The 18,986-nt window shown below is 41.7% G+C and overlaps 1 protein-coding gene across 3 annotated transcripts; it reads right to left on the bottom strand.

The window, feature by feature from the left end:
* Positions 1 to 1,179: 1,179 nt before the first annotated feature.
* mapk6 (mitogen-activated protein kinase 6) lies at positions 1,180 to 16,871 on the bottom strand. Of its 3 annotated transcripts, none has more exons than XM_059349737.1 (8): positions 16,678 to 16,871; positions 10,917 to 11,784; positions 10,481 to 10,798; positions 5,150 to 5,294; positions 4,559 to 4,723; positions 4,215 to 4,410; positions 3,836 to 3,953; positions 1,180 to 3,581 (listed from the first exon to the last, which is right to left on the bottom strand). In XM_059349737.1, exons 2-8 carry the CDS (start codon positions 11,151 to 11,153, stop codon positions 2,487 to 2,489), a joined length of 2,274 nt encoding a protein of 757 aa, XP_059205720.1. In that variant the 5' UTR covers positions 11,154 to 11,784; positions 16,678 to 16,871; the 3' UTR covers positions 1,180 to 2,486. The 3 variants fall into 3 exon arrangements, with proteins under 3 accessions (XP_059205720.1, XP_059205731.1, XP_059205711.1); XM_059349748.1 differs by lacking the exon at positions 16,678 to 16,871 and adding an exon at positions 15,029 to 15,181; XM_059349728.1 differs by lacking the exon at positions 16,678 to 16,871 and adding an exon at positions 12,590 to 12,761.
* Positions 16,872 to 18,986: the final 2,115 nt, after the last annotated feature.

Here is an 18,986-nt window from a genome sequence, read left to right as displayed (position 1 = left end):
TGCTTACTGTAAGATTTTACATACAAAACACACAATCAGCTCATTATGATCCATTTACCTCACCAATATAGTTAAATTTTCCGACTTAAAACCGGCTACAACAGGGGCTGATCTACATGACTACTTGTAATTTGATGCTCTTTAGGTATGATTAAGCAGTATATGCATATATACATATTTCTTTTGATTGGGTGCAGACAACCTTGTAGTGTCTGGTGCTGACAGTGTTGCTAATTGTAGTGTTTTGTTCTGTATAACAGCATGGTTTTTTGTTTTTTTCCTTTTTTTTGTTTCTCTTTGTTTATCCTCATGGATGGGGGCGGGTTCCTGATTCCTCTGTTGATCTTTTGGCTGTTGCAAAACTAGAAATTCATGAAAAAATATTTTTTGCATGTAAGCAGCACCCTTACTTGAATATTTATATGGATATTTTCTGCTTGGAGTCACTACTTTTACCCCAATACACCACATTTTGATGAATGGATTCAGCTTGACACTAAAATATCTCAATATCTAGGGATTATACATTTCAGCAAGCCCAGAGATGATATGCTTTGAGTAAATAGGCAAAAAAGTATTTGTTGTAAAATGACTCCACACCCTTCCTGTGTTTGATCCCAAACACAGACCAACAGGGTGACTTTGACAATGTCACCACAACCTGCAGGAACCAGTTATTTCCACACAATCTGATTGTCATCTTCTGTCGAGTTTGCTCTCATGCAGTTTAAGTTTTAGAGAAGTCTGAAAGTACAAAGGGTAAGGCTGCCTGTGATGGGATGTTAAATGACGATAAACTGTTTCTTCACCTGTTTGGTTGACGAGGAAATGCCCTGCTATTGCTTAACAGGCAAAATGTTGCAGCAAACAAATGTAATCTATGTTCGTTTCTATGCAGCACTCAGCTCTGAAATATGGTGGTCTGAGCCAGAGCTACATTTAGCTGGTGATTTAGAGCTCATGTCCCCGGTGCTCGCAGTGTAATTTAGTCTGCCTACTTGGACATTAAAAATGGGAGTCTAGAGGTGGCAGCATATAGTCAGCACTTCCCGTGCACCAACAAGGCTCTTGTGGCTCTGCGGTCATACAAAATTAAAGTGGCAAAAACACCTCTTAACTGAGTGTGAGAGTGAGGTCAGAGTCGTCCCTGACCGACAAGAAAGGAGACACAAGCTGAACTCTTTGCCAGTAATTTTATTTCGAGATATTTTGTAGAACAGGGGAACCAATGATTACAAAAAAAAGTCCATAAGTGTTCTACATGCTACACCTTAACCTAATTCATCATGCTTGCCTGGAAAAAGTACATAGAAATTTAACAAAAAACATACAATTAAAACTTACGTACATTATACTCACCATAAACTTTACTTTTAATGTACCTTTCTCTTGCCTCCATGCACGCATTTTTTTAAACATTACATTTAGATAAAAAATTAAGACTTTAGGCGCTTCTTTTAAACCATAAAGCAGTTTTTCCATTAAAGACAGAACGCACCTATAAATAAAAAAAACGAAAAAAAAAATAAACAAAAAGAATGATATCCATTTGGACAATATTGGTGGAAAATGGAAAGCCTCAACTTCTTTTAGAACATAACAGATGAATTTGCATCCTACCATAAAACAAAAGAACACTTACACGCCCATATAGTGCCCAAATGAAAATGGAAGTCTGTCCAACTCCTCAATCTTCAATAATCACATTGAAATAACACATCTTGATAAAATAAATATCGCACATCTGCTAGAAATAAATAATGATTACTGAAACACCTCACTATGTTAAATGAGACAGATTTCATCTACGCGACCAGGATGGTCATGTGTGTAAAGCACTAGTGCGGCTTCGAGTGTCTCTCGCGGCTGTTACCTTGAGGTAGATAACACATTTACATTAACGCCTACGATAATGGTTGCTGCTGGCATCATGTGTCAGATTTACAGTATGAAAGGGTTTTTAAGGAAGCTTTCTTCAGGGGAAAATATAAAACAAAATTAAAAAAGGACATCCCATCCCCTTTTTTCTTCTTTCGTATCCCCTCCCCGGAAAAGGCTGTTTGAGAGCACTTTAAATGCCTACAGAAATGTTAGCTTCTACCATCCTTCCTTACGTCACACCCTAACAGCCAAATCTCGTCTCTTTAATCACAATTCCTCTCCATCTGTCTTTCTTCAAGTTACTTCTCTCCTGTTCTTCTACAGTACTTAAGTGTGCGAGTGATATGCCAGTTTAGCAATGAGGGTGTAGACATTAACCCATGAAGGCCTGGTGATCAAGGCTCAGAGTGATGACCAAAACTTTAAATATAACAAACCACCCCTCTCAACTCTTAAAAAAACAAAAATAATTAAAACCATAATAAAAAAAGGTATGAAATGATTCAAGTTCAATAATATACCATATTATTAAAAAACAACCAAAAAAAAAACATAAAAACAAAAACAGCCAAGATTTTGCACTGTAAGGGAGGATATATATTTCTTTAATTAAGATGCTTGAAAATGCTGCTGTATGTTTTGTGGGCAATCTGTGGGGAGCATTTGACAGCGCACGGGGTGAGAGTTGCCTGGATGGACTTTAGAGGCAAGTCATCTGCGCTGTCAAAGCCAGGCAGGGCCAGGGAGTCCAGCTGCACATTAAGCACAATCTCTGTGTTCCTGCCGAGGAAGCTCTCATCCAGCTCTCTCACTTCCGAGGGCTCCATCTCTGAGCTGGCCACTGTCTCTCCGGTCCCCTCTTCCTTCCGGCTGAACAGGCGGTCCAGGTAGCTGGTGTAAGTGCTCTCCTTCTGGAGCTGGTCCTCTTTGCGAATGTCCCAGCATGCTTCATCTATTAAACAGCCGTTCTCCCCGACTCTCTCCCCAGAGCCGAAGCTCTCCCAGGGGTGAGTGGGCCAGGTGACGTCCCCGCTGAGGACTCCCAAGCCACCGCCACCCAACTGGGCGAGGTTTACCAGGCACTTCTCCTCCTTCTCCTGACTTATGGACTTTGACATGGAGCCTGAGCGGGGAGCCTCCAGCTGGGAAACGGAAGTGTTGAGCTCGTTCAGGAGGCCCACCTCATTGAGTATGGCCACCTCCTGACAGGGCTCTGGCTGCAGGCTCAGTTTAATGGTGCTGGCGATGAAGGAGTCGAAGTCAAAGCCTTGGCTCTGCTGGCTTTGAGGCTTCTCCGTCTGGTGTTTCTCCTGCTCGCTGTCCTTCTCCATCGGACTCTGGGTCTTCTCTGCCTCCTGCAGCGCGATCTGGGCCTTCACCAACCCATTCTTCTCACATTTGCTCTTGGCCTTGCGGTCCGCTTTCTCCTTACTCTGCTGCTCCTTCCAGTTGGAGAGATCGATGATGAGTTTGGGTTCATAGTAGTGGTTGACTTCACTGTCCCTCCAGATGAGGTTGTCAAGGTAGGAGGGCGACACGGCCTTGTAGTTACAGGTGTGGCTACACTGCAAGTCACAGTATTTGTTTTCGTGGTGGTCGTCCTGCCAGGAGCGCTCTGACTGGAACAGAGTGGAATAGTCGAAGGACGGCTCATCCATGAACTTCTCCCGATCTCCATCAGCATATTTACGAGGATCCACCTAGAAATAAACAGCCACCATTTAGCCATTTGTCATTTCATCAAAAAACAATTTTAAATCACTAAGGAGCAAGGCATGTGATTCCACTAGATAAAACTTTTGGTTCAATCAATTTGTTATGCATTCTTTTTTAGAGCAATACAATAGTTAACCAATGAATATGTAAGCATTTAAAATGTATTTTAATGGAACAAGAAATAAACTGAAGTAATTAATTGCTTTAACACAAGTTTGCAGTGGAAATTCAAACACACCTGAACTTCCTCCTCGTCTGTTACATCAGAGAGAGCCCTTGGGTCAACCTGAACTTCGTCTGGGTCATGGGTGCTGTGTAAGTGCCAGTCAGCCTCTGACAGCTGGCTCTCATGATACCTGACAGACCAGGGAAGAGTGAGACATCAGTACACGAACGCAACACACAAAAATCTTGCTCACATGAAGCTCCAGTGCATGATCTAACTATGTAAATAAACCATTAAACTAGTTAGTTACATCTGGGTCTTTAGTAAGCAAAGGCAAACTATTGCTGACTGAAACGAAGCTCAAAATGAACAGAGGAAATATATACATTTTCATCTCTAATCCTGGTCACAGAAAGCAGGTGTTTGAGAGGGAATAAGTGAGCCAGCATACCTGTCCCAGGTGTGGCTGTGGCTCTGGTCCATGAGCAGGATATCATCTACTTCATCCTCAATGTGAAAGGGGTGCAGTGAGACAGGCTCGTCAAGGGGGAAGGAGTAGTCAGCCATATAGGGGTGGGCCAGGGCCTCCTCCGCAGTGAGGCGATCTATGGGGTTAAAGGTCAGGATCTTCTCCAGGAAATCCAGGGCTGCGGAGAGGGAGGACACTGAGATTATGAAACAGGAAACATGTGATTTATGAGTGATAAGAGCCTGACCACTAACTATAATCTGTGTTCGTGAGAGTAGTTTTTTTAGCCTTGAGTACTTTTGAATGAATATGTAAGTGGTACTCACCCTGGGGACTGACGTCAGGCAGCAGCTTGGCCAGTGGTGTGTGAGGCTTGGACATGTCGTTGCGGATGAAGACTGGGATAACGCTGTGGAGCTCCTGTCGGTCTTCCTCTCGCAGTACGGGAATGGACTCCAGGATCAGCTGCATCTGCTCCAGTTCATGGGCTCCTGAAACAACAGGCAGACAAACATTAGGCGCTTTATTTTATTATTTTGTAGTAGTAGTTACACAACCGTCAACATTTGCATGACTGAATGAGTTTATTTTGGGTGAGCCTGAGTGCGGCAGATCATGAGAACCGAAATGTTATTTGCCTTGTGTTCGGCTCAAGGCAGTTTCAACAAATAACAGTCAGTCTGTGCCAGCTCCAGCTGGATTCGCAAAGGGCAGAAATGGGGAGAGAAAAAGCAGACTGGCTTTGGGCTCATCTCCTGTCTGTTACGAACAGACATCGGCTAGCAAGATTAACATCTACCTCATCAGACCTATTCTCCATATTTACCTTTTCAGACTCACCCAACCTGCTTCAAATAAGTTGCTTGTATATGAGGTGTTACAGTGAGTCACACATTAGAAACTGAGTCAACATTTACCTGCAAACAGGGTTTTCCCTGTGAGCATCTCTGCAAAGATGCAGCCAGCAGCCCACATGTCGATGGCTTTGGTGTAATTGTTCGGAGAGAGCAGCAGGCGAGGAGACCTGTACCACTTGGTGACCAGACCTTCGGAGAGATGGCCCTGTGATAAATGAGGACATGGCATATTTAGTGGGACTGTTAGGGGGAAAAAGAAAGCATGACTCATAACCACAATATTCCAACAACTAGGCTAGTTTATGAACTTGTGTCACAATAATTACAGTATCAACTTTATTTTATTCAGGGTGTTTTATTTTTCCCCCACATTCCAGTGGCTGAATACTCTTAAGAATTAGAAGTCTATTCCTCTTTGAAAGAGTGTACTTGCATTATTGGGCCATTATTTTGTCATGTTGGTGCCATAAAATGGTAATTACATCGAGTATTGTAGTTATTTCTGGGATAATGTATCGTTCAACAAAAAGTAGTTATCATGACAGGCCTACCCTCATGCTTGGTTCCTTCACAGTTTAATAGGCTTTTCCCTCAGCAATAGATAAATGTGATTTAAATGACTTCATGTGCTTCCACATTTACCACATAACACTGCTGCCAACACGAGTTCCAGGACCAACCATGCCTGTTGTCCCGTGCTAACCTTCATAACCCCCGTGCCAACTCCTTCACGGACCAGCTCTGTGCTAGTCACGTACGCAACATAGCAGACACAAAGACCCCAGAGAGAAAAGACAGATAAAAAGGGGGAGATCAGACACGTGCAGGCCCTGTCAGCAGTCTGGGAGAGCAGGATAATCCCCCACTGCCACACTCTCCTCTCACTAGTGACACCAATCTGCACTCCACCCTCACAGAGCCTGACCACTCATTGGAACAGGAGGACACTGCACACAAAGGAAACTGACCTGTATGTGTGTGCACACACACTGGGACATTGGGGGATGGGTAGAGGTAAAACAACACCCTCGCTGCCCTCTCTTCCCCCACATGCAGTGGTAGTTTGTGGTGAGACCAAAATGGCCGGCCACTGACCAGGCTCCTGTTTCTGCCCTAAGTTAGCTGCAAATACTTGACGTCACACTGTCCTCAAGTGTATCACTGCTCTGCATGCCCTTGTTTTCACGGGCCTATAAATGACACACCATGTAGATGCGACTCCTTCCTTCAAGTAACCAGCTTATCTGTTTGAGTCTAGCATGGCTTCCAACAAGAAGCTTGTAAAGAGGTCAAGGAGAATTACGAGGCAGATCAGACCTACTGACTGAAACTTGCAAGGCTGTCCAACTTATTTTGAGAAACAGCCAATAAATGTCTGACCTGTGTGAATGTGGTTATGTAGGAGAAATACATGCAACCAGCTCAGCAGTGCTTTGCAACAGATCTACTTTAAGTTAGCTTGAAAGAGTGTTGGGTCATTGCGTAAGGACAATTCTGTGTATGATGGACTCTGAACTAAAATGGAGCATGTTTTGCCTACCAGCTGAGGGCATTAAAGTGCATTAGCTGAACATTCCAGTTTGCCTCTTACTTTTACTGATCTCTAAGTAAGCCACTCACCACAAAGACAGAGACAAAGGAATTAAAACATCAGTCATCTCAATACTTCTGGCAGCAGTTGGTGAAAAACTTAGCCGCCTGATCTAGATCAGACCAGAATGACATTCAGTGACTCATTAAAGGCTCTTTCAGTGTGTCTGGCTGTTGTTAGTCACAGCAACCTTTAGCAGGTCTGAACAGATGCCAGTAAAGGTGGTTGGTGAAGAGAGCCTAGTCTCCATTTGCTGGATAAAGGCTTGCTGCTTTACAGAAGCTAGTGACTGAAAACGATAGAATTTCTTGCTGGCACTGAATGTATTTTAGTCTTAAACCACCCACACATGCACGTGAATCCTTTCACAGGCAAACCACTATAAATAGCAGGTTATGTGGAGCTTCACTGCAGTCTCAACACATAAATTGTTAATCCATTAATTATGTCCATGAGCATTTGGTCTTTGGCTACTTTTGGTTCCATGATAAAACCATGATATTATTAACTACGGAATACAAGGAAAACTGTCTCTCTGAAATTCATTCAGCCTGAAGTTAGGAAAGCTCCCCAGCTCCTCCCTTTTTGGTTAGATCCTGTGAAATTTGGAGCCAGACAGGCCTGTTGCTGGCTGAATAATCAGGTCAAATGTTTGTGTGCGCTTTTGCAGTTGTGGTTTAGAGTTGTGCTGGATGACTGTGTGGAAAAAGGACCTCAGTGAACCCTCCACCCTCCACTAATAACATTCAGGAAAATGTGCCGGTTACCATGTCTTCAACATCCAAAATGATTGCATTTTATGCTGACCTATTCAAGAGTTCTCCAAATTTACATTAGTGCAACTACTTTAATGTATAGTAAAATGCAAAAGGATTTTTTACTACATCAATAAAGTGTCTGCATGTGCCACACAAGCTGCTGCACTTCCAGTTTTCATTTTCAAAGACACGACTTCGATCTAATAACTGGTTTGTTAACTTTAAAATCAAATGATTTGACATTTAGATGATGTGACATGTGAAAACTAGACTGGAGTTCCCCCTAAAGAAACACATGTTGCCCCACTGAGCAGATGTGGTATCACTTAGCTAAGGCACACATTAAACGTGTTACACAATCTTGGAGTAGCTTAAAGATTCAGTTAGCCTCAAGTAAAACCATACAGCTAGTTTCAGCACAACCAATGCTAAACCAAAATGGGTATGCGTTATATACACAGTACTCTCTTTCTCTTGTTAAAAAGGGCAGGCTACAACTAGGAATAATCAGATTTTAGATCAGCTTCAAATAAGTCTCCAAGCAAGGCTCCCACAGTAAGACAAAGAACTAGCTGGGAAAAGGAGGGGAATCAGAGTCGGAGAAGTTGGATGAGTGCACGTGAATTCTTGCCATTCTTGATCCTGGGCCACCATGAGGGCTGGCTTTAAGGTTCACACAGGCAGAAACTGCCTGCTCTCTCAAAACAATGGAAAGATATCACAAAAGCACAGGTACTCTTGGCAAGCTTTATACAGCATACTTGAGACACAGCCATGCAGGATTAATAAAAGCTTAAAGGAATCATGAGGAGTTATGTTTTTCTTAATTAACCCAAGCAATACAAATAATATAAGAAAGTGGGAGGAAAGGCGGAACAAATGCTACCTGCCTACACCATTTATGCATGAGTCTATATGCCATATCACTGAATCAACGCCAGATACTGAGGTTCACTGGCAAAGAGCGCTTCTTTATTTAGAAACAACGTTATTCAAATAACATGCACTCAGCTGCTCTGCCTCACCCAGCCTACTAGAAGTAAAGGGTGGTTGTGAAAGCAAATTCACCCCCAGTGCCCCCAGATTCTGCCTGAATGTCAGTCAACACTGAAACCAACTGTTTTTTTAACACCGCCACACTCCACTGGCCGCTAAAGTGCCGTTTGGGGGTGACGGGTTCATTTTCAACAAGCCTCATTTGGTGTGAGACACCAGACACACACTCAATCAGATGAGGTGCCGTGAAAAAGTGGCTAGTTGAGATATCAATGTTCTCCCTCCCCCCACCACACCACTGTTGTTATCATAGTAGAGACAGACAAAACACAGCAACAGCGTTTGCAAAGGAGAGCAGGGTCAAAGCCTAGTAAAGTCAATCAGACTACATGACGACAGCATTTGTATCCTTGACAAAAACTCAGCAGCAGTAGTCTGCTGCAGTACTATGGCAGACAATAGTCAAACACAAGAGAGATGACCCCAGTCAAGCAGCTTTTCAATACCCACTTGCCTGCATGTTTCCCATCAGGAAAAACTGCTTATATAGAGGGAAAAAAGCCCACATGGCAAACCCTGCTCTAAGGGAGGAGTGCAGTAATGTTCAGTGGGTGGCTACAGTGGCTTAACAGAGTGAGAAAAGCTCACTTCTTCCCGGTAACTACAAGCCCTCGCCTTCCTCTTCCTATTGCAGAAAGAGCTGTTGTCTCCACCTACGATATAATGACTCATCTGAGAATATAGAAGTCAGAGCTGAAAATGTGACTCGACTACAAAAACATAGTAGTGGTGATGTGTGTGAAAATGAGCAGTTCTGGTAAACAAGTGTGTGCAAGTCTGTCTCTGAGTGATGTATGCGCTGGCAGGATCTAGGCTGTGTAAGAGATATGAATGAGGCTGTGCCAGCCAGGGGATCACATCACGTGAGCGCATTTGAGATCCTCCAGTGACTAATCTGAGACACGTGTAAGCATCTGACTCCCTCCATGCTCTAAAGAGATCCGGCCGCTATGGAGTGAGAGACTTCCCAACCTACATTTCCTAACATCACAGCACCATATGGCCTTTGACTGGAATTTCCTCATCCCTTTATAAGGTGACAGAAACACACAAGGGTCTACAGCTGTCTACAATTAGACAGGGTGACCCATACTCCTCTCATTCTAAAAGACAAAGGCCACCTACTTTATTGACATCTTTAAACTGCCTCACTAAACAAAAAAGGGTTATAGAGGGAATTAAAATGACATCTGGCTTTTAATGCTCTGGTTTACATTATGCTGGCATCTGATGAGAAACCAGGAAAAGGCCTCTCACACAATGGAAAAAAAAGCATTCTCCAAGAACCAATTTTCTTGACTCATAGGCATGGATATGAGTAATAACCTCATGCAAATGGAAATGAGGGAAAACATACACTCTTAGATATATTTAAATCTTTATATTATAATGCAGCATTTCCCTAACAGATTTTTCTACAACCTCAAGCCTTCTACATCATAGTTAGATGCAGATGAAGGTTCAATGTTGTCGGTTTTGCTACATTAAAATATTTGTGTTTTTTTTCTCCTGGGAATGAGGATTATGTTCATCTTTGTTAAGCCACATTATCAGGAACCCACTCATTTGTATATTTAGACTTGGAATTGAACCCTTTTCCACTTCTTAGAAGTATACACTTGTAAAAGAAAAGAGAAAAAAAAAAACAGTTCCCAGGGTTGTGTTCTCCAAAGTCTCACTTTTTCTGACTAAGGAAACAGAGGCGTTACCTCAAGGAACCACATCCTGTCTTGTTTACTTCCTCCTGTAAAACTGCGTCACCCTGGGGGCCACCGCAGTACTGGGCAATAACGTAAACATCACATGCAAGAGCAACAAAGCGTTCACCTTTGGACACAAAGTGTGCAAACAGTGCTATGTCTGCTCCTCTTAAAAGATCTAGTTTATGCAGCATTCCAACACACTGATCATCACAAAACCCCATAAACATCATACTCTCCACAAATACAAGACAAACAGAAACAGCTATACAGAGACTAGTCCTACCTTGTGGGAGTAGTGTGGGTCCATGATTCGGGCTAGCCCAAAGTCTCCAATCTTCAGTACCAGGTCCTCTGTGTTGACAAACAGGTTGGCAGGCTTGAGGTCGCGGTGCAGCACGTTGGCAGAGTGGATGTACTTAAGGCCCCTGAGGAGCTGGTACATGAAGAGTCTGGCATGGTCTTCAGACAGAAGACCCCTCTCCAGCAACTGACACAGGTCTGTCTCCATGTACTCCTGCACAATGTAGACCGAGTTGACCTCTGTCAGGGACACCACATCCTCTGTTAGCCTACGACCATTGGGGCCCAATGTCTCAAACACCTGATGAAACAAGAAGGCAGGTCAGCGTTAAGTGACAGTTTTGAAATCAGATACAAATTCATTTTTTAAACCCCAGAAAATGAGACATGCTACTTTAAGCAGACCACTTGCAACTCACCTTGACGGTGTTGTCATGATCGAGGCGTCTGATAATCTTGATTTCCCGCAGGGCATGCTTCACACTCTGTGGGTCAGTCAAGATAATTTTCTTCACGGCTACCCGCTTGTCACAGTCTGTGTCGACTGCGGAGAACACCAGGCCGTTCCCTCCGTACCCCAGAGGCTTCAAGTCCATGTAGCGAGAACCCAGGTCGAAGCCATGGATGTTCATCAGGGACTCAAACTTCTCTGCCATGACCGTTTTCTGCTTTTCCACCAAGCTCCTGCTATCTCTAACGTTTGGTCTATGACCTGTTTCAAGTCCAACTTGAATACCAACAGAGGAATTTATCTAAAAATCCCCCCACTGCTGTGGCTGAGCTAACTGACCCCTGTACAGTAGACTACTCAGTCCCCCGTCTAGCCGTCACTGTCAGATATGGGGCACAAATGTGTGGTCAAACTTTCCTTCCATCTTGAATAAAGAGATAAAATAACAAAAGTTGAATTTCTCCTCCAATCCTGGATGTGTGGATATCTTTAACTGAACAACTTTTAGTAGACTAGTGTTTATATACTGCAATGGAATGAACTTTGAGGCCAATTAAAAAGCACTGAGACTATATTAAACTATAAAAAGCATGTAGTTGCATCCTTACAGTGCAGATACATTCAGTGTATGACTGGTCCTGAGCAGCTTCATATGATTTTTTTTTCTTTTTGTTTATTTATTTGTGATTTTTTTTCTGTCAAGTCACCTGATCTATAAAACTGAAATGAGTCTGGCCTTTAAGTCTTCAAAGTAATTTTTTAACCCTCAATGATCAGGTGGCTCAAGCTCGCCACAGTCGCAATCAAAACTATCCTCCATTTTACTTGGGTATAACCTGAAAGACAAGAGAAAAACAGGACAAAAAAGGTCAGGAAAAACCTCTAAGTGGTGCCAGAATATAGGAGTTTAAAGTCCGTAATTTCACAATTACATTTCCACAAAATAACCCACTGTCACACAAAAATATCGTTAATCTTATCCTTATGAAATATGTTGGGGATTTCACCAAATCAGCTGACAAACAAACACTGTAATTTACCGGCTTTAGTTCTAACGTGGTGTCACTAATGGAAACTAACCCTCCCCCGCCTGCTTCAGGCGCTTGCTAGTCCGGTTTTGGGTATCGATAAAATGGTGAGATTACACACAGAAGCTTGGCTAACATTAACACCTGCGGTGATGCTTATATGCCACATAATAAAGGAACAATTCATAATTTTTACCCGAGCTTTAAATGTTCATACCGCCTATTTTCGGCCTTCGCCGGGCTTGTGAATGTCTGGCGGAAAAACCCTGCTGACGAGCTACTGACAGACCTCCGTCTGTTTGGGTTTAATATATCACACAACACGTCCACCCGATAACACACACATTAACCATTTTATAAGGAACCCCATGTTTCAACACATTTCTTATTTCTTTAATATTAAACATAAGGTTTAAGGTGAAAGCCGCCGTTAGCGCGAACAAAGGAGCCGCTGTTGGCGGAGGCTTCTGACTACGTGGTAACAGCTTTCCTTGCGCTAAGCAGCACAAAGCCGCCCTCGGTTAAACCGCTAAAAAACATCCAAGAATCTCCGATTCAATGTCATTTAACGTGCCTAAAATTGACAATAATATACATATAAGAGATTACTCACAGTCCTTATTCGTCGCATTAGTTTCGTTGTGTTTAATCAAACCCAGACGAGGTTTGACTGCGCTCCGCTATCGAGCGCTGCGGATCTGTTGCAATCGCCATTGAGGCTGGGCAGAGTTATGGAAGGCGACGTGACGTCACAATGCTGCCTTCACAGAATGTCGGAAATATCCTAACTTCTGTGAGAGGCCCAATATCTACACTACCATTCAGTAAGCTTATACCAGAAAAAAAGATTCAAGATGGTCCTACTCCATCCGGTCACATTTTGCAGTCTATATCGTCACACTGTTAAAATAATTGTCTATGTCGTTTTTTTGTCAAAATAGGGTTTTTTTGCCTAAATCATCTCCTCACGACGCCGGCCACCTATGGTACAATCGGCTACATCCTCAGTTGATCAGATCATATGATTTTACTCATTCAGGATAATGGCCTATGTCAAGTGTGTGACTTAAGCAGGTTTATTATGCCTAAGTCAAAATAAAATGTGACTTAGGCAATTTTTTAACATGCCTTTGTGACTTAAGCTAGATATGGTAACACTTTATTTTGAAGGTGTCTACATAAGAGTGTCATGAGCGTGTCATAAACATGAAATGGGATGTGTCATGAACATTAATGACACTTTGAAGTAACATTAATGCTAATGATACTTATCATGTCACGTTTCTGACTGGCTTGTGTGACTCTTATGTAGACACCTTCAAAATAAAGTGTTACCATATCTTGCTTAAGTCACAAAGGCATGTTAAAAAATTGCAAAAAAAGTCATTTATTTCTCTTAAGTTACATAATTTACACACAGTGTTATTACTATGCTAATAGCCATCCTTTGTTATATCCCTTTTGAGTGAAATGATTAATAAATGTCACTTTTGGTGAAGTTTTTTGTGTTTCCTGCAAAACTTGAAAAAATGAGTTAGGCAATTATTTTAACAGGGTGACGATATTGTATTCTTCCTAATTTTTATATTTCTTCTTGTTTATATTGTTAATACTTTTATATTTCTGTTAATATTGCTTGTTCACTATTGATTTTTAATTTATTGATGCTTCTTTCTATTCTTGCTAACACTTTGGCTACTGTAACACTAATAAATGTCCCCTTTGTTGGACAAATAAAGGAATATCACCTTTTTTTAATCAATTCATTATTTCTCTGTTGGATTATAGTTATATTATCTATTTTTATCAGTTATATGTATAATATTCTGGAGCTGTTCGGGTTCATTGGGTTCTTTAGGTTTCTTGTAGATGCAGTAGTCTAATAGCATACAAAGTTGATGTTAACCAGCATTCGCTGCTTCATCCCAAATTAAATTTGAATATAAGTTGACATTGTCTTTACATGTAGTACTTTATAATGCATTTTTTCATCATCCCAGAAACATACCCCTCTCTCATCTTTGTTACTGTCTTTGTAAGTTTCTAAAAATGTTCGTAAAAATGTAACACACATGGATTTGCCATTACCATTACATGTTGACCAATGATGGTTGACCTTTATAATTAGGCCTATATGTAAAAATGCACAATAAAGTAAAACAAAAGCTACTTTTAGCAGTGCATGCTTATGTCTGGCAGTCTTACACACACAGTAATATATGTGATAATACAGGTTTTATCAATATCAGAAGGAGCTTTTTCAGAAGGGTCGTTTTTACATTAAAACTCGGAGCTTCGAGCAGGACCTGAAAGCAGCAGGAGTCATTCAAAACAAGTGTGTGAAGTTGGAGATCACGTGACAGCGGTAGATTCAAAATCCACCTCGGTATTTACGGATTATGGATGAAACGATAACAGCATTACGGATGCTTTTAATTAGCAGTAAACAGGAATGCCATACTCATCTTTATACATTATCGTATCACCATGAAAAGTTTAGTCAAATCTTAAAAAATGGCCATCATAGCCCAAGATCCAATAAAAAATAGGCATAATCCAGGTAGAAACAAACATGTAGAGAAATATGTTTGCTTAAAATGTGTCCGTAAATATGATTTAAAAACAAGTATCGATCATTATGAATAGGGATGAGGAACACCGTTATGTTATTGCCTATGCAGGCAGACACGGAAAAATATCCAAAGACAGGTGTTTAGGCTGCATAAAAATGCTGCAGACCAGACGCTATGGCAGTTGCGTATCTTTACTGAATCAGAGATTTCAGCAGGCTGTTTTTCTTCTTCCTATTGCTTAAAAAATAGTCAAACGCAACAGAAAATGCAAGTCCATCTCTTCTGTCTGGCTACAGTGTTTTTCAGAAGCTGTTGTTTGTTTACGCTATTCTTTGCAAATAATCTGTCTTTTTTAGAGATTGGGCCGCGGTTTATTTTTCCCTGGTCATTTGTTTTTGATGGGTATTAAGGTTGTTTTCAGATTACGCCACGCAGTGTTGCATTAATCGTGAGAAAATTCGCTCGGACAGTTCACTCACTGCGGTTTGCGGATTTAGAAAGTCCATCTGGCACCGAGATACGCAGGGTGTTCCTCTATCGGCGGTCCGCCCTCACATCTGATCTCCACGAGGTTTACACATCCCGGGGAAAACAAAGTCAAAAGGAAGGCACTAATTTTCTCTGTTCAGATCCCTTATTTAGACTGCGGTACAGCTAGCTCCTGGTCCCCTCTCCCTGTGGCTGCTGAGAGTTGCTGAGGGTATATGGATGGGCGGGCAGGCAGCAGCATCACAGCCGCAGCATCAGCATCCGCAGGCAGACCATGTGGGAACCCATGTGCCCGAGAATGCAGATGCCTCTCACAGGCCGGGATGGGCTCTGCGATGGAGAGCAGGAGCTGCATGCGGACTGAGCGTGATGCGACAGACTTGGAGAGGGACTTATGGTCTGGGTTATTGGTCGGACGAGGAAGGGAGAGATGTTAAGAAATTACAGGTTATTATGCTTCTTATCGTGGCCACTTATTATTTAGGCGACACTGAGGTCTCAGTCTGTGACGACGTTGCTTCTCCTGCATCGATCCCAAGTTATGTAATAATATCTCAATATAATAAGAAATATTTTAAAGAGAGGAGAAAAAGCAGGTGTCAATAAGGCAAAATAGATCATTTATTCCATGCTCTGGTTTGCTCAGATGTTGTTATAGAGTTTATGAAAGGAAATATGAATGAAACTGCTTCAAGAAGAGGTTCTATTTTTCATTAATCACTGCAGGTTTACAATAAATATAAAGAAAGCTAATGAAACTTTTTTGACTAAACCTTTTTAATTTTCAGTCAGACACTAAGAGAGATAGTTTAAAGTTTCCTTTCATTGGAGCACATTATTGCTAGATTGACCTTTGCCTGCTTTCACAAGGCTGACATGTTGCAGTGCTTGAATAAAGCCGCATTAATAATTAAAAATCACATAGTTGTTGATAAGATATTGCTTGCCTACATATTTAAGTGCCCTTGGAGGTCAGAAAGGTAAAGCTGCATCTCACCCTTTACCTGTTGGGGTCATGAGGTCATAAAACTTTCACATTTTAATTATTTTGGAGATTAATAGAATAATATTCCTCCTGTGTTATTTAAATTCCAATCACAAACAATAACGAGCAGTGTGTCCCCACCGGGGTCAGGACAGAGTCTGCTGCAGGCTCCCCAGTGCTACATCATGAGACAAACAGTTGGCATCAAGTGTTAGACGGTGTACTTTAGTTGGGATGACAGTGGTATCTATTCCAGCCTCTTACAGTTACTGTTAGTACCGTGTAATGCTCCAGGATCCCAAACAAAACAAGCACTTTGCTGTTGGAATCCGGGGGTCTTATTTGTTTAGTTGTGTGTGTGTGTGTGTGTGTGTGTGTGTGTGTGTGTGTGTGTGTGTGTGTGTGTCTATGAAGGGTCTGTTTACCTGCATTCATATGCTGGCGATGGTTGTCTGACAATTACACACACTTTCACCTACACAAAGCATCTGAGTGTGTGAGCTCCATTCCTGCATTACTGCCCCATAGCTCACTATTATACAACACTATTCACCTGTTCTTCTTGTTTAACTTTTTTGCAGGGAAAAACAGAAATATCACCAACACATCTCATTCATGTCTACTTGTCACTTAACGAGAATGAAATATTCTTACCATGACTGCCATTCTCCTGGGACGCCCAAAGCAACATGGTTCAGAAGTTAATAGTCCGTCCAGGAGAGTTTAAACTGTAAATCCAACAGTGTGAGTCTGACAGGCAGACAGGTGGAGAGCACTCCCTGTGTGTGTATGTATGTGTGGGTATTGTCAGAGCTTTGGCGATGTGTTATCCTACTCCATGTGCCTCTGGTTGTGAGGTGGAGCTCCATGGAGAGTTAATATAGGCCCGGCCAGTGAGGGGAGGAGACTGCTCTGTGTATGGTTTGGCCTGTCAGTGTGTCAGACCCAGCACCATTAGAGTTCACTACCACCACCTCTCTCTGTCTCTCTCTGTCACTGCTACTTTCTTACTCCTCTCTCTTTCTTTCATATTGAAATTCTTTATATTTCGTTCCAGTCCAAGCAGAAACAGAACTAATCTTTTGTGGCCTGCAGTGAAATATATTCCTGTTTTTGGGTGTGACCTTTGCAAATCCACTTTTGGCGATTCATGATTTTTATCTGTCAGCTTAAATCAAAGGATTACACAGTCCTAATGGTTTTTTGAATGTTTTGCATATCTTCGGATTAGGAAAAAAGCCTGCGAAACACATCTGAATGAAATGAAAATACATGCTCATGCTCAGGCAGATTTTTTTTTAATCACATTATTGTTGCACTGTATGCAAAGAACAGAACCAATATATGTCTGTACAAGAAGACACTTTTATGTGTTTGCAGTTCGTCCTTTGAAGGGGAGTCTTTTATTGCTTGCTGTAAGTGTCAGTATCAGTGGGGGGTTTATGAAGTTTTGAATGCCAATGAAGAGTCAGTGCTGGTATACTCTGCAGAATGGTTGCCTGCCCCACAAATATTATTTCTGGTCTCTTATACTCACAACATCACATGATGTCTGCCACACTTTGCCTGCTGGCAGGACTCGCTCCTTCCGTCTCGTTCTGCTTGTCGTATGGCAGATTCGCGGGTATCTCGACAGACTGGCATGTTTGGACAGTAGAAGGAAATGTGTGTTTGTTTGATATTCAAACCAGACTGCTGCAGGGTCTGGACCTGCTGTGTGTTTTGAAAATATATGCATTGGTGGATGAGGAAATGATGGCAAAACTGTGGGTTTTGTGTTGTCATTACATCCGCCAAGGAGGTTATGTTTACGGTTCATTTTGCCTGGCTGTTTGTCGGCAGGGTTATGGGAAAACTACTGGCCCAATTTTCATGAAACTTTGTGGAAGTGTGAATCATGAACCAAGGCAAAAAGCATTATATTTTGGAGCAGATCTGAATAATTTTTATGTCAATTATCATTGCAAAATATAGTTGGTATAGCCTTGGTGGAAGTCTGCACGCTCAAAGTGTCCTTCAATATTTTGCTTTGCTTTTTACCATTGCCTACCTAAGAGATTAATTGATGATTTCTGATGCCTGCAACACAAACATGTGTTTATGTGTGCTTGCTGGTCATGTGAATCTATTGTAAATAAAACTCAAAGGCCTCAATTTATAAACACCATTAATTACTTAATCACTGATTAGCCTGAATAAGAACAGCCAGAGACTATGACATAACACACCTTACAGAAGCAATAATGCCTGCTCTCAATGATAGTAGTAGTATGAATCATTAATACTGATATCTTTTGTCTTCTGCTGTTTTTTCTCATACAGTGTTTGCTGTTATATAACAGTCACTGGACCTGTAGCCAAGGTGCAGAACGGATCAGAAGCGGGCACGAGTTCTCGCACTCATTCCAGAGCTGTTTGACCCTCACAGGAGCTGTGACACACACACACTCTCCCTGTTTATGGCAGATACCACGCAACTCAGGTATTTCACAGCATTGTGAAAGAGGCCTGCTCAGAGAAAGTGTTGTACACTTTGGTACACTGTGACTGTGTCTCCAGTGCAGGGGGCGGTGTTTAAATAATGACATCCTTTTGTGGTTTGATGTACGGTATAAAGGTGAAATGCTCAGATAATCACTCTGTGTTCTTCCACTCATGTGTGATTGCTTAATTTTTAAACTCCTCTGGTTGTTGAAAATACTCCAATACAAGGAAAAATTATGCTTAACAATATTATCAGCATAATATACTGAAAGTAAAAGCACTCATTGTGCAGTCAAATGTCCACTTTCAGTGTTTTACTATTATATACATTAATATTACTGCTGCATTAATGTTTATGTTTAATTTGATTGCTGTAGATGTTTATGGTTGTGCTAATTTATCTTTATTCACTGCGGGGTTGTTTAATCTGCAACAATGCATCATATTTTACAAGATTATCATTTGTTTGTAGTGTCACT

This window comes from Centropristis striata, chromosome 2 (assembly GCF_030273125.1).
Source record: "Centropristis striata isolate RG_2023a ecotype Rhode Island chromosome 2, C.striata_1.0, whole genome shotgun sequence".
NCBI lineage: Eukaryota > Metazoa > Chordata > Actinopteri > Perciformes > Serranidae > Centropristis > Centropristis striata.
The sequence above is the reverse complement of the archived record's forward strand: the minus strand, read 5'-3'. Positions and strand labels throughout refer to the sequence as shown.